Raw genomic sequence first — 16,553 nt, 5'->3', positions numbered from 1 at the left:
TGATTTTACACCCGATTATGATCAACTTTGTAAAAAAAAAAAAAAAAAGAGATCTAAAATGAAGAAAAATTATCATAATCAACGAGAGTTGTGACTAGCAGCCTAATACCTAATAAATCGGTCAATCAACGTCAATAACTCCATGATAAGAGAATGCAATTTAATTGGGCCTGGATCCGGAACTTTTAATAATTATTGGGTCAAGGTGGCCCAAAGGAATTTTGTTTGGGCCGTGGCTGATCTACTGAAGCACTCGTGGCGGGAAAGTAAAGCCGAACGTGTACATTTGTTGGCCGGAAAAACCCAATCATAGGGGTAATTACGTCATTCCAAATATCCAAATAAATAAAAAAAATTAAAATCATAACCGGAAGAAAGAGCGTATGAAAGTAGACTTTAATGGAGTCACCAACCTTTTGTTCAATCTCAATCTTGCCCTCGGGAAGTTCAGTTTTGTCCTCGCACTCTTTCGCTTCACCTCCTCCACTCTGCTTCGTCCCTCGGATCCGCCGGAGGCCCTGCACTCTCCTGTCCGGCGCCCACAGAAGAGCTCGCCACCGACGTAGAGCCCGCCGGAAGCTTCCTCCGGAGAACGACATGTCCGTCGCCGTCCCCATGCCCTCGCCCACTCGCCGGCTCGACTTGGACGACGAGCCGTTCCTCAATTCCAGGATTAGTATGTCTCTCTGTTTCTTAAAATTTAATTCCGTTTATTGAAACGTTACAGTGATTATTCATCAATTAAAGTGTAATTATGAATAGATGTGTATGTTTTTACAATTGGGTTTTAGCTAAATGTGATAAAAATTGAAGCTTTACTTAGTTTTGGTTCAATACGATGAGGTGCAGGAGAAAGGGATGTGTTGATAACTGATAGGGAAAGGGCGGCAATCATGTCTTCTCCAAGCAAGAACAAACATAGAAAGAGCAGTGTGAAATTTTTCGGGGTTGAATTGTGCCCTGACAATGTGGCTGTTGCCATGGTGTACTTTGTTCAAGGTGTTCTAGGACTTTCAAGGCTTGCTGTCAGTTTTTATTTAAAAGACGATTTGCATCTCGACCCGGCTGAGGTACATTTACAATCACACTTTCCGTTGTTTTTTGGAACTGGTTTGCTTTACATTTGTAGCTGTAGTTATTAAAAGTGGCATGCTTGATTAACTGTGAACGTAAGAGGACATTGGGATGCACTGATTGGTAAAGAATTTATTTTGAGGATTCTGATTAGTATGAAAAGGGTGCTAACCCTGTTACGGATAATGGGATTCTAGTATGTCTCTGGTGTTTATAGTTTTGGTTTTTGACAAATTTATATGGGTTTGACTAGACAGCTGTGATTAGCGGCTTTTCTGCGTTGCCATGGCTGATTAAACCTGTATACGGTTTTATTAGGTGTGAATCTATTTGCTATCTCTATCTCATTTTGTGATCCCTTAGTTAACTTACTGCATTCTGCTATTGTTGTTTTTGAACAATTTTTCGGTCCTGGCAGCGATTCTGTGCCACTATTTGGCTACCGAAGGAGGTCGTACTTGATTTTGTCAGGGCTTCTTGGTGCAGTATCCTGGAGCTTGATGGCCACTGTTGTTGATAGCAAATTCAGCGTTGCTTTCTGCATAATTCTTGGATCACTTTCTGTTGCCTTCTCAGACGTGGTAAGTATCTACTAGCTAGTGTCGTATTAGGTTTGATGTGATGGAAGGTATATCTTCTTACGTGTCACAATACGTGCCTAACTTAGTTTTTCTGCCAGAATTTGAAGTTGACCATTTATTTAGATTGTTTTCTACATGGAACCTCTGACAAAAATTAGATTATGTTTTGAAATTAAAAAAATTAAAAAATTAAAATCTATATATATGTATGTATATATAAAATATAGAGAGCGAATTAGAGATATTAGGAAATAAAAACATTAAAATGCTCCCCAAGTGAATATATTTTAGGAGGTTTTGATCCTTAGTTCTCTCCTTTGAGATACAAATAAGAGAACATTTTTAAAATTGGGGAGAAAAAAAATCCTTAAAATGATTCCAGAGGAAGAAAGAGTCAAGACTCAAGAGTAACTGGTTTAATTTTAGGAATGAATTTAGGTGAATTGTTTTCATTTTTCAAAAGTTTCAATTTCAGAATCACAACCTCTAGTTTGAAATAATGATTGCCTCTTTGTTTAGTTCAGTTTCTTGATTCTGTGACATACTTTATAAACCATGTCAAAACTGATGTATGGTGTAGGTTGTAGATTCCATGGTTGTGGAGAGGGCTCGTGGTGAGTCACAAAGCATGTCAGGTTCTCTTCAGTCTTTGTGTTGGGGATCTTCTGCTTTTGGTGGAATTGTGAGTTCTTATTTTAGCGGCTCCTTGGTGGATGCTTATGGTGTAAGGTACACAAAGTTTCTGTTGAGAATGCAGTTTCCTATTGCTGATAATCATCTGAAGCAGTCTTTTGTTTCTTTTTTCAATTTTTTATATTTCAGATTTGTTTTTGGTGTCACGGCTTTGCTACCACTGATGACATCTGCAGTTGCTATTATTGTGAATGAGCAGCCTGTAATTGATGCAGCAAAGGGGCAAAATTTTCCTCTGGCTGGTCAAAGCTTGCTTGAAAGCTGGAAACAGAATGTTCTTCAGTTAAGGGATGCTGTTAGGCAACCCAATGTATTTTTTCCGACGCTGTTTATTTTCCTTTGGCAGGCAACCCCTCACTCAGAGTCTGCCATGTTTTACTTCACGTACGTGCAACTTATGAGCGCAGTCATTATTCTTTATTTTGTAAAGGTGTGGGTGTTTCATGGTTGCTTGCAATTTGTTTCAATAAATGCTAACAAGGGTTTTTCTCTGTTTGTTTTCAGCACAAATAAACTTGGTTTTACTCCAGAATTCCTTGGACGTGTCAAGCTTGTTACCTCAATAGCGTCATTGCTTGGTGTTGGACTGTATAATGGATTTTTGAAAACTGTTTCACTGCAGAAGACTTTTCTAGTAACAACTGTTTTTGGTTCAGCTATTGGGTTGACTCAGGTTTGTTATACGAGTTAATTTCTTTAGACTTCCTGCATTAACTGCGCCTAATGTAATTAATGTGTAATTGTTATTGATCTTATGTCTCAGGTTCTCCTTGTTACGGGATTAAACCAAAAATTTGGTATAAGTAATGAGTGGTTTGCAATGGGGGATTCATTGGTTATAACAGTTCTTAGTCAGGTACACTATCGAAACAGGTGTAGTGGTGATTTTTTCAGTGCCCTGTAATTTGTTAGAAATTGTTTCATTTCCTTGGATGCTTGCATTCTGATTATAGCATGACAATTTGGTCGAATGCAGCTTCAAGCCTTGGAAATAGATAGACAAATAAATCAAACTGATGAAATCACTCTTAGAAAGATTTAAGCCTGCAACTTCTATACGTGGTTCCGTTGTCTTTAACAATGTTTCATTCTTGATATATTCAATCTAATTGTAACGACATGCATGATAGGAGATATATTTATTTCTCATTGTGTGCAGAACTGATTTTGATATATTCAAACTAATCACAATATTTCGTTGCAGGCTTCTTTCATGCCTGTTCTTGTGCTGGCTGCTAGATTATGTCCAGAGGGAGTGGAAGCAACACTTTTCGCAACCCTCATGTCCATATCAAATGCAGGCAGTGTTTTTGGGGGGCTGATGGGTGCTGGTCTGACCCAACTCTTGGGTGTAACCAAGGACCAATATGATAACTTGTCCCTTTTGATCATCTTGTGCAATCTCAGCTCCTTGTTGCCTTTACCACTCCTTGGCCTCCTTCCGAGGGATCATCCTGAGGTGAAGCCAGAGGAGAGTGGATCGGATATTGAGATGAAATCTAGTTGAGTTTTGGTTGTTTGCCGCAACCTCATCCTGTCAGTGGTTGCATTTCCCCTTTGATGTGTTCCTTGATCCCAAGCTAACTTGTAAGTTTTTGCCTCGTATCTTAGCGTACACATAAACAAGAAAAAAACTATAGGGTTTTGTAAATATGACATGTTAGTAGTATAGATCGATCATTGCTTCTCTGTTTGAAATGATTTAATTCGTGCTAAGCGCTCGTATAATTTTTCAATCGAATTGGTTAGTTGAATTCTGTTTTCTCGAATCTAAAATCGTAAGCAGAAATATTCTTATCAGGGTTGGAGTTTAGATAGCATCCTTATGTAAGACTCACAAGGCAGCAGAATAAAACAGAAACTCAAGTGGAGTTCGCACAGACCTGTTAATCGATTACTCAAAAGTTTAAGAAGAAAACTGTAGCAAAAAGTGAACGGTTTCGCTATCTCAAGTGTATGAATCTAATGGTCTTTGCCAAATGGAGTGCAGGTTTAGTTGGAATAATGTTCCAAATGAGATAGGGGTCAGGATTGAAGATCAAGTAGTACCAAAAAGTGAACGAATTTGCTATCTTCCATTTATTTTGCAAATGAACGGAGAATTAATTGAAGATCTCAACCATAAATACAAATTTGATGAACGCTAAAATTTGAGAAAGACAAACAAGGGAATGATTCTGATGATAAGAGGAGAGGCATAAATTAGTTTGGTATTCTGTTTGGGTTCTTAATTATATGAACCACTAAAGAATTAATGTAACGACCTGTCCCTACTTTTCACTGTGATTTCTTTTATGTTGGTGTGAGTTGATGATTTTATCCTTTTTGAACAAAAGTGGAATTTGACGTGGACGTTGTTTTCGGCTTTCAGTTTCATTTTCCTGGTTTAGTACTTGATTAGTACTCGTCGTCACGAATGCGTAGACGCGAGTTAGACTCGAATTAGATTTGTAACGAAAAAGTTATGTTCCGTTAAAGTACTTTAATTATGGGTATTTTTGTACGCGCGCGTACAAATTTATCAATGCTTGAAACATTGTAGGGAGGTAGATTTTGTACATTAAAAATTGTACAAAATCCACCAATCCCTTCCTTAATTGGTGGATCTGGTTCCCTGCACCAATCAAATCCCTCCAATCCCTCTCCACCACTCACATCTCTTCCATCTCTTACCTCACCAATCAGGAACTCCCTCTCACTGTCATTTTCAGAAAGCAACTCTCTCTCTTATCTCTCTCTCCCTGAACCATCTTCATCTCTGCAACAAGGATGAACCACCCTCAAACCTTATCAACGTGATCTTAAAACCATACCTTCGAACTCATCTCACCATCACGAACACAATCATACCCTTGGATCGTGGTTTTACTGAGTTTTGGACGTCGAACTCGGAAGGTCCGACTCGACTCAGTTTTCCCCTAACGAGTTGTGAACAAGTTACGAGTTTTTAGGAAGTCTAAGGGTCTCCACTCAACTCCCTAAGGTCTTTAGTGAAGGTTTGGGGAAGCTTTGACGTGAAACAACCCAGTTTCAAGAAGTTGAGTTTTTGGCCAAACCTTTCGAGCCAATTTCAGTCCTTTTCCCATCCATTGTTTGGACTTCCAAAAGGTATAAACCGATTCTACACTTCATAAGCTTCATTTCCATATAAATTTTGTGAAAAATAGTTGAGAAATGAAGAAGATATGAAGGTTTGAAATTTTACCCAGAAACTGGCAAAAATTTCCAGATTCCGGCGAGTTTGGACAGTGGTGATTGGCGATGACCACCGGAGAAGACAACGAAATATTCCATCAAAGTTGACGGAATATTCTAACTGCGTTAGGTAACGCCGTTAAACTCTGTTAGTTATTTAACGGTATATTCCATCAAGCTGACGGAATATTCCTGACGGACGTTAGGGCCTTGCTTGCGCGTGGTGGCGTGTATGGCCGTGCCTTAGCAAGCGTGTAGCGACGCATCCGGCCTTCGATTGACCTTTTGTCAATTTCTGTAGGTTCATGACATGGAGTATATCGATTTTGTATATTCAAACCCTATGTTTGAGCAATCTACGGAGGTTTTATTTAAGTTTCCGTTTATGTGTTATTAAACTAATTAAATTAGTAATTTCACATTTAGGGGAAACGTATCCTGAGAGTGTACGGGGTCAAGTAAGGCTCGAAGGCTTCGTTTCGACTGCATAACTGTGAGTGGGCAATTTGTTTTTGTACCTATATATAGTTATAGTTTCCATAAATGCGTATTTATTCCATTTTTACGCTTATATTGCCAAGTATCGTTATTGTGATATTAAATTTGATAAATGCTGCTATATGGTTAGGATATTACTATCATGACATTCATACATATTTGTACATGCTCATCTTGTTGCACCCCGGTGTTAGTACTCTGCCTAGGGCCAGGGTTAGTCCTTCACGTGTATGTTCACATCTGCACCATTCATTCGCCTTGGATCCAAGTTAGGTGCCAGTCATGTCGTACAGATTGCATTAGGCAATTCCAACTCGTATGTGACCGCGCCTTAGCACCAGTCTTCACGTGATCATAGTACTAAAGCGTATTGATTACACCCAGTCCTGTGGTACAGGTTGCATTATGCAATTCTGACTCGTGTGCTAGCATAGATAGATGAGCAATTGATTATACTTGATTATCACACGATTATATTATTGTGGCATTTGATATATCAAGACTTGGCATATTTATTGTTATATTGTTGTTGTACTGTTGTTACATACTTACGTAGTATGTTTTAAGAAAATTATACTTATTTTACAGCAAGGGGTTACTATATTCGAAAATAAAGGTTTTCTTACAAACGTTGTTTTGCTGACCCACTCAACTTTGTTTTTCGCCCCTCTAGGTTTAGTATCTGTGCTTACGTGTAAACAAGGATTCCGGAAAATCTCAGGAGATGGTTATCTTCAATGGTATAACCCTTATCCTATTTACTATACTGTCTTATACTCTGACATCACATGTGAAATGGGTTCAATCCCGCTCACCCGTGCACTCTTTTGATTAGGCACTTTTATGTTTAAATTTATTCACATCTTTTTTCTTTTTTTTTTTCCACTACACTACACTTTATGATTTCGTCACCCTCAAGGTGTCGGCCAGCACAACTCGATTTGGAGTCTAAGTGGACATTCCGGATCAGGGTGTGTCAATTAAAAATAATTATGACTATATGATCAAATATAATATATATAAGTTTGAAATATGAAATTTGAATAATATATGGCTTATGCATTTGGAGTGTCTCATAAAATTGAAGGGTAAGAAGTAGGTTGTTTGGCCTAAAAAACTAGAGCTGCAAGTGCCTTTACCAGAAAAAGAATTGCAATTGCCAAATTATTGATTTGATGAGGCATTGGGTGAGCAGACAAGAATTCTAGGTATAAATGTGACTGCCATGTGAAGCAAATTAATTTTTTAACTAAACTCCACCTCCCCCTATGAAATATATACATAACCATATATATAGAGGGCTTTCAGGCAAGGGATATCCATTTAAAAAAAAAAATTGAGGATTATTTGTGAGTCTCACATTACATCAAACTTCAACGATCTGAACCATTTATTTTTCAAGCTGTACCTCTTAGATCATCTTTACAAAATATTAGGCAAATTGAAAATATCTTAGACATCTAATTGAGTTCGAAGAAATTGATGAACACCTTGTTCTATAAGAAACAATAAAATTTCATTGTAATAATTAAATAGGAAAATGGTTTTAGATTGAATTGAATTTTTGCAAAGATGATCTAGGTATCAAGATTTACAAAATAGACGGTTCAAATTGTTAAAGTTTATTAAGTACTAGGTCTAATATTTGGCTTCCCTTGTCAAAAATTGTAAATGTTACCACACATGCTCATAATTTAGAGTTAGGATATAATGTTGATTTGAGATTTTTACTAGGATTGAACTTGTCAAGGCACTAGCCTTATACACTACAAAAGGTTTGAATCATACATTTGCATTTGCATATCAAGCTTATTTTTCCAGATTCTTTTTGTTTAGTGCAGTTGTCTAGTTAGAAATTTTGTCTATTATCCAGATGTATAGGCACGCAAATTAAGATAGCTCACATGGGCCATCTGACACTTTTTCCCGAAAATGGATTTTCAGCCCTAGATCTTTCTATATTGATTTTGCACTTGACACGTGACTTTTCATCCCCTATCTTTGTTTGAAAATCAACCCTCTTTATAATGCCATGCTAAGGTTCATTTGTTGTTGGGGTTTGAGATTGGAAAAGTTTTTGAGAGTTTTATTTTCATCTCCATCTCATATCTCCTAGGAGCATCAAACATATTTTATGAGTAATGTTCTTCACTAAATATTTCTAAACCTATCTTCGAATTTGCTTGCTTAAATTTATTTTATATGCTCATTTGTTTTGGCTAGGAGTTTTACAATTTAGAAAAAGTTGATTTTAGCTTTGAGCTACCTCTTGTATTCTTACTTGAAAACCCTAGCCACAAAATCACACTCATGCACTAAATACCCACATCCTTGCATATTTGTAACATCCCACATTGCCCAGGGAAGTGGATCCCCTAAGCCTTATGTGTATATTCTCATCTCTACCTAGCACGAGACTTTTTGGGAGAACACTGGCTTCAGATTCCATAGGAACTCGGAAGTTAAGTGCGTTCGCGCGAGAGCAATCGTAAGATGGGTGACCCATTGGGAAGTTGCTCATGAGTTCCCATAAACAAAACCGTGAGGGTGTGGTCAGTGCCCAAAGCGGACAATATCGTGCTATGGTGGAGTCGAGTCCGGGATGTAACAATTTGGTATCAGAGCCAATCCTTGGCCGGAAGTGTGTCAACGAGGACGTTGGGCCCCGAAGGGGGGTGGATTGTAACATCCCACATCTCCCAAGGGAGTGGATCCTCTAAGCCTTATATGTATATTCCCATTTCTACCTAGCACAAGGCCTTTTGGGAGCTCACTGGCTTCGGATTCCATAGGAACTTCAAAGTTAAGCGAGTTCGCGCGAGAGTAATCCCATGATGGGTGACCCGTTGGGAAGTTGCTCGTGAGTTCCTAGAAACAAAATCGTGAGGGCATGGTCGGGGTCCAAAGCGGACAATATCGTGCTACAGTGGAGTCAAGTCTGGGATGTGGTGGAGCTCGGGTCGGGATGTGACAATATTAGGGTAGCATTGTTTTGTGATTTTGATTTCTGTTTTAGGTCAAGTTTTTCTAAGTTTCAAATTTGTAAACTGACCTGTTTTGGATTCTCATCAGTTTCATCTTTCAAGTGTTTGACTAGTGAAACTAACAAGACATCGAATCCAGACTTGCATATCATTGTCATATCATCATATGCATAGTTTGTGTGTTGGTCTCGGTGCCACAAGGTGAAAAGTTTAGGATAAGCTGCCATTTTGTGAAAACTGGAGACAACACTATTTCAGTGCCACAAGGTGAAGAGCTCAGGAGGAGCTGCCACTTTATAAAGACAGAAGGAATCCATCTAGTGTAAGGCAAGGTTGCACAAAGGTAAAGTTGCTCCGTAGATGGGGATCTAGGAATTGAGCTTGTGTGGTCTTTGTGTGAACCTTGATTATACTAGTGGATTGGACTCAGTGGAGAGTCCCTGGTTTTGTAATCTAGAGGTGGGTTTTTCTGGCCAAAAAACTTCCTTGTATTCTATACTATACATAGCATTCTTTATGAACAAATAACCATTGCTAGAGATAAACGTTGAAAAGTTTGCTAGTATTGACACGTTGTTAACCAAGTAAACATAACTCAAGAATCAAGGTTAAAACATAACTGAAGATCACATTGTCTTGTTTTAGCTTTATAAGTTTGCTTGGTTTATATGCTTGTGGACACCTAACAATCTGTACTCAGTTGACTAGTACGTTTGACCAGTCAGTACAGTTGATTTCAAAGTTTACACTGCATATTATGAGCAATGAAATGAATTGTTGTTGACTAAGATAACTTTTAGTGAACTAAGTTTGATTCGTAGATTTGCATTTGTTTAACTGATACGAATCTATACTTAGTTGACTGGTGAGCTTGACTAGTCAATCCAACATGATTTAATTCATAATTGCTTTGTCATTGCTGTTTGCATAATGAACTGATATGTAAATGTGTTCAAGCATATGAATTATTGTCGTGAAACTAATTTGGGCAGACTTTGATTAGTTGAACTTATTGGCCAATTAGGTTTTACTCCTACAACCGCACTTTTTATCACCGACTAACCTGTAACTAGCTGACTAGCTCATTTGACTAGTCTACTATGAACAATTAAGTTTTTATTTGTAGGAGATTCCGCCTAATACCCGATTTCAAAGTTCGATGTAGAGTGGGTCTCACAATTAATCCTTAATTTTTTTTTTTCAAAAAATAGGCCACATTACATCGAACTTCAATAATCCGAATCATCTATTTCTTGAGTTGCACTTTATAGACCATCCTTACAAAATCTTAGCCGAATCGGAAATGTTTGAGACAACTACCTAAGTTCAAAGAAATTGACGAACACTATGTTCTAAGAAACATTGAGATTTCATTATGACAATCAAAGGAGTAAATGGTTTCGGATTGAATTGAATTGAATTTTTGCATAAATGATCTATGAATCGAGACTTATAAAATAGAAGGTTCAACTCGTTGAAGTTTGACGTATAATGGGTCCCACAACTAGTTCCTATTTTTAGCAAAAAATAAGGATCCTTTTGGATAAAGACAATGGGAAACCAAACAAGAACCCCCATGTGATTACTCATTGACCTCAAAACAATGTATAGATATAGGCATAAATAACCCCTAATTAAGTAGGAATATTTATACACGATAAGTTAATACAACTTGTTAAAATAATGTACTAAGGGTATCTAAAACCCAATACAAAGGACATGTTAAGGTTATGCCTTGAGATGAAGAAGACAAATTGATTAGGTAAAACATCCTCCACTCCTAAGTGGCTTGTCTACTTTGTCAAGCTAACACTTAGCCGAGAAGCCATGACTTACATTAGGATATCATACTAAAATGAAACCTTACGAAGAATCTAGGCCATCATTATTATATATTAATTGATGAAATACTCGTTGGAACGTATACATAAAAGGTTTTCAATTCATGGATCTCTCGGTTTGAGAAATTAAATTAATAGACCGGTCATAGTACACAATATAGCTTTCGGTCTTGCCTTCGTATATGTATACTCGAATTTGTCACAGTACTCCATGTCAAGCACTTCCTTTGACTCTTTTTCAAAGTTAAGGGATATTGTCTGATCACATATTATTAGAATCAATCGTACATTCATTAAAAAAAAAAACATTTAATTCGAGTGCATGCTCTTAATCATTCACTCAAAAATTTTGAGCTATAAGCTCTTTGTGTGCAGAGCAAAAATACTGATTTAGGACATTAACCAATCACTCCGCATATATTTGTATTACCTAAACTATATAAAGGTCACATTTAACTAATCTGAAACTCATGAATGAAGTGATCAGTTGGTCATATATGTGTTGGAAGTATGCCCACAAAACCACTCGTTTGATGTAATAGCTTTTGGAATACTTATTGTGTTAAACTATTATATGTTTAATGAAGGGCAAAGCTTATTGTTAATCATTATTTATTGTATTATGTGTTTAAGCAATAAGGGAATCCAAGGAATGTATTTAATCTAAAAGAGAAGTGATCTAAGTAAGTTAGATTAACGAGATCTTCCTTTTATGTTCATTCCTAAAACGTTCCTAGCCATAGGATTGTCAATTGGGCATTGACAATCCACTAAGGTTAGTATGTGTTATGTTAACTCAAGCGTGAGTATGACTAAGCTTAAGTCATTTAGTGTTGAACACTGAGACAAACACATAGGTACTCAAAAGATAATTGAGTACATTGAACAACGATAAAAAAGGAGTTCGAACATACATGTCATGTAAGAACTCTTAAGTTGCAATATGCAAAGTAGTCCTTTGACCTGAGGCATCATAGATGTCTAATGGTTAGGTCTTTGATCTTTGATCATGTCAAAGGCATTCCATCGAGAGTGTCCATGGCATTGTTGGGGTCAAGCTATCTAATCATGTAGGCATATGAATGCACAACAAGGGATCTCTAACTTTCCATGGTGGAGGGAAAATACTTTGAGATATGATTCGGGAGTCTTTGGCCAAAGCATACGAATATGACTTAGGATGTTTGTTCCAAATCATATTCAATTGAATCATATAGAGAAGTATCACATTGGATAGTAGACATAAAACAAACTTTCACTCAAACAATGTGATTAAGAGTATTATATTAGAGAAGGACCGTATTGTGTTGTAATTGTAACTGGATAGGTTCTCTAACCACTTCTACTTAGCTTGGGTAGCAATGGCATACTGCTAGGTGTCACTCATGGTTTGTGGAAGCCCTGAGGATTAGCAAACACTAATCTTCATCAAGGGGAGAATTGAAATGTAGTTTTAATTCATAATCGATCGTTAAGAGTAACAATCACCCACTGCCTCGCTAATTGAAACCTAATGGATCGTACACTGAGTAAGGATGAAAGTGAAGAAATATAAATGAGATGGATAAGCAATGAAATAGTTTAATTGAGAATGGTCAAAATTAATGAATTAGTTAATTAATCTTATGAAAGGTTCGTATTGGGCTTCTAAGTTGGTTTTGGGTTTCGGGGCCCAAAAAGGTTTTTGGTCCACAGGACCCATTGAGTTTAGGTTGTGTGACAACTAAAACTAAATGGAAATTAGCCCAATAACTAAGTCAAAAACCGGCCATAAAGTGAGTGGATGCAAACTTGGCTTAATTTCAAGTTTGCCACTCACATGTGAGGTGGTATAAAGGTAACTTTATAGCCATTCTCTCACTAGGGTTTTCTTGAGGCAAAGCAGAGAAACCTTTTCTCTCTTTTTCTATATAGAGGCCGGCCACTTAAGGGAAGGATAGCAAGCAATCTTTCTTCCTCTAAGTCATCCATTTCATCTTCACACCTCATCCTTGGTGTGGAGACTTAGGGCACGTTTGTTTGGCCGCCTTAAGTTTCGCTGGACTGGACTACTTAGCTAGAATCAGTAGTCCTATGTTTGGTGTAAATTGGGATTGTGTTTAATGGGATTAAGCCGGACTCGTGCCGACTAAATCCTTCGCTAGGTGGGCTTAGCGTGAACCACCAAAAACGAGGGGATTCGTAGTCCCGCTTCTGTTCTTCGCTTCACCTCATGTTGCTTTGCTTCGCCCCAGGCTTGAACGACAACTTGCCTTCCCTTTCTCTGACTCTCTCTCTCTCTCTCTCCTTCTCCCTTTTCTCTATCTCAGAAGATCTTCAAGTCTACAATATTGGGTTTGATAGAAATGAATCCAAGAAATCCAAGCCATCGCTGTCTCTTACTTCCCCGACTCCACAATCCCCGACTCCGCCGCTCCACATACTTACGGCTCCGATTGAATCCACGGACTTGGAAAGCTTTCTCCAGTTGGAATCTTGCACTTAACAAAAACTTGAAAAACCAAGCTCGATTCTTTGTTTTGCAGAAATTTTTTTGGCAATTATTGGAAAAAAGAGAGAAGGAAAGGAATGCGTGGGATGGAGAGAACGAGGGAGAAAATGATGGACGCTTCCAGAGAGAGGGAGAGTTTTATTAGAATAAAAAAGATAGAATTAATTAATATAATATTGTAGTTTGTTACTATCTTTCTTTTTAGTCCGACATTGCACCAAATGCTTCACTAAGTCAGTCCAGCTTAATCTAGTCTAAGCCAGTCCAGCTTAGTCCCTGAAGCTAATCCAGTCCGAGATAGTCCGATGTAACAAACGCACCCTTAGAGACACCAAACCTTTGGTGTTCTTGGAGATCCTTTCCTCACATCCTCATGGAGCAAAGGAGTATCAAAGGGAAGAAAATCACAAGGAAGATCTAAGGAGCTAAGAGGTGACTTGAAGGCCTTCCACTTAGGGTGAATCCCTTGTGTAAATAAGGATGAGCTTCAAGGGTAATGAATCTCAAAATCCTTCATTCTCTTTAATGTTGTTAAAGAGTCTTGTGGTTCACCATTAACTAGGCTTTGAAAGTCATGGGTTTGAGAATTGTTTTTTAATGCATGCCTACTTTAAAGTGTTATTAGTTTGCTTATGTATTCAAATGTTCTCACATGTTCTTAGCTAGGACAAAAAAATTTCCTTCAATATGTACAAAAAGAGTCAGTTATAACCCAAATGCATGGCTATATATATCTACTAATTCCTTCTTGCTCAAGCAACAATTAGGATATTCAGTACTAGAAATTATCATTTGCCCAACGAATTATATTTCGTTAGACAAAGTAATTTGATCTAACGGAGTAAAGTGGTTCATCGAGCAAAAGTGACCAATGTTTTAGTTTTTTAGAGCCCTTTCCCTGATGAACATAGTTCGATGGGAAAACTTTTCTTTGTTGGACAGTTTTTTCACACCAAGGGAAAAAATTAACGCGTAATATGCCACCATTTGTGCAACAAACCCTTCAAGGTTCGTCGCACAAAGGTATATTTTATGATTTAAGGTTTAGGGTTTACTTTTTGTCAGGCAAATGTGAGGGACATTTTGGCATATTCAATTCCTTTAATGATTTTCACAATCTGCAAAATCAATTTCAGCAATCCAACTGCCAATGTAGTTGGTATACACTCTGAGATGGCATACGCCAAAGATACCTAAATGCAGGTTTTCAGGATTATGTAACGAGGCGAAATCCTTCAACGGTTGAAAATGTATCATCACAATGTAACTGTTAATTTGGTTCCGATTTTGATGATTTTTTAGAACTACATTCCTCGATCCCAAAAGAATACAATGAACGAATCTGATCATCAATTTAGAATATTTAAACTAGTGGTTACCACAAAATCTTACGTCTACTTAATAGAAGTATAGAATAAACTCTAAGCGTTTTTTGAATCCATTGTTTTCACAGGATACGCAGTCTACAAAACTAATTTCCACGATCCAACAGTCAAACTTGTTTGAATATAGTACGAGATCGCATAGCCAAAAATCACCAAAAACAAACTTTCAAGGATTAGGTAAGGAGACAAAATTCTTCAATGGTTAAAAACGTATCATCACGATTTAACGGCAATACGACTTTTGATTTTGATGACTTTTTTTCAAGGACGTTAATTGAGAGTAAAACGACACTGAATTGACCTAATCATCAAATTTGATGATAGTTTAACTGTTTAAAATTAAACAAAAAATAAGGAAAATAAATAAATTTTTTATGTTTGCCTGACAAACTATTGTAGCTCGTTGGGCAAAAGTAATTTCCCCCCAAATTAAAGAATTTGCTTGATGAAATATTTTAAAATTTCGTCGAGCAAAAGCAATTTCCCACCATGTTTCCGTCAAAAATTAAGTTGGGCGTACATTTTTAAGTGACCTGTTCTCTCTCTCTCTCTCTCTCTCTCTCTCTCTCTCTGTACTCTCTCTCACCATGCTCTCACTCTCTCTCTTCCCCAATAACCAAAGGTATGCTTGCTCATATGTTTCATTTATATCATTTGCATGTGTGAGATCTTGGGTTTTGATGAAATATGTGAAATATGTGAAAATTATAGGAACATTGTGAAATGTTGTGAAATTGAAGGAAATTTATGAAATATTTTAGAAAATAAATGAAATTTGTAGGAGAGAAATGAAATTTGAAGTAAATAAATGAATTTTATGAAATAATGTCATGTTATGAAATATTGTTTGTAAAATTGTGGTCGATTGCAGCCCACTGCACCAGCGAGCAAGCCTAAAAGTCAACACCTTGTTGACTCATGACATGGTTGCCATTATTCGCACCAAGTGCCCTATGCTTGCCCTAGGTGCAGGAGGAGATGGTGAGACAGATCTCAGTAAGTATGAATTTTTTTAAAATTTTTAATTTTCTTATTACTTTTACTTATTTAATTTATTCTTTTAAACAATACACTTGTTTTTTTTTTCTTCTCTATTTCAGGTCAACTTCTCCATTGACATGGAACACCCGGGTGTGTTCAAGTACATAAACAAGGTGTGGATTGGATGGTACAAGGAGTGGAAGTATGACTTGCATGTGTACTACCAGACTTGTGCATCTCCTACTGAAGCTCTTACTGATCCACGTAGAGTTTGCAGAGAGGATGGTCGAGTGAGAGTGGTTGTGCGGTCGTTTTTAGAACTCCAAATTTCAAGTAATTAAGTTTTATTTTTTATTTTTTTAATTATTATTTTTAATTTCATTCCAATTTTACGTTTTTCAAAATTAAAATTTTTTTAATTCACATCGAAAATTGACAACAAATAAGGCTAATCAGGAGGTGAAGCCATACCTTCATCACTCTGATTCTCAACCCCTCACTTATAGGGTCAAGGAACATCATGAGAAGGGTGCGTTTTTCCTAGAAGTCAAGACTTGGAGGGATATGCATGCCAATTATGGCAACCATGTGGCTAACAACATTTACATAAGTATTCTGTTCAAAATTGTAATCTTAAAATTCTAAAATTATGATCGATACTCTTTATTTGTTTATTTTTATTTGGTAGTTTTCTACGTTGCAGAAGAAAGACGAAGTACCTTGTCAACCTCTTGAAGCACCAGTTGGACACACTAATGTAGAAGCTGATACGTGATCCAGAGGTTGTCTACAATTGCCAATGGACAGGGTTTGGCAACGGAAAGGCAAAG

The 16,553-nt window shown here is 37.2% G+C and overlaps 1 protein-coding gene across 2 annotated transcripts; it reads left to right on the top strand.

The window, feature by feature from the left end:
• The first annotated feature begins 374 nt into the window (after positions 1–374).
• On the top strand, positions 375–4,046 carry LOC137731471 (folate-biopterin transporter 1, chloroplastic). 2 transcript variants are annotated; one of them, XM_068470586.2, is made up of 9 exons: positions 375–676; positions 850–1,070; positions 1,328–1,392; positions 1,493–1,655; positions 2,236–2,384; positions 2,478–2,732; positions 2,853–3,021; positions 3,112–3,204; positions 3,553–4,046. In XM_068470586.2, exons 1-9 carry the CDS (start codon positions 400–402, stop codon positions 3,853–3,855), a joined length of 1,695 nt encoding a protein of 564 aa, XP_068326687.2. In that variant the 5' UTR covers positions 375–399; the 3' UTR covers positions 3,856–4,046. The 2 variants fall into 2 exon arrangements, with proteins under 2 accessions (XP_068326687.2, XP_068326686.2); XM_068470585.2 differs by having other exon boundaries at positions 844–1,070.
• The last annotated feature ends 12,507 nt before the right edge of the window (positions 4,047–16,553 follow it).

The sequence above is a fragment of the Pyrus communis genome, chromosome 16 (assembly GCF_041283825.1).
Source record: "Pyrus communis isolate YQ-2024b chromosome 16, ASM4128382v1, whole genome shotgun sequence".
Classification (NCBI taxonomy): domain Eukaryota; kingdom Viridiplantae; phylum Streptophyta; class Magnoliopsida; order Rosales; family Rosaceae; genus Pyrus; species Pyrus communis.
This window is presented reverse-complemented; position numbering and strand designations above follow the sequence as displayed.

Bases quoted from the DNA above. Each gene is read 5' to 3' on its own strand.
- LOC137731471 (XM_068470585.2), top strand. From the start codon at position 400: ATGGAGTCACCAACCTTTTGTTCAATCTCAATCTTGCCCTCGGGAAGT. The intron at 1,656-2,235 runs GTAAGTATCTAC...TGTATGGTGTAG, and splicing joins CTGTTGCCTTCTCAGACGTG to GTTGTAGATTCCATGGTTGT. The intron at 2,733-2,852 runs GTACGTGCAACT...GTTTGTTTTCAG, and splicing joins TCTGCCATGTTTTACTTCAC to CACAAATAAACTTGGTTTTA.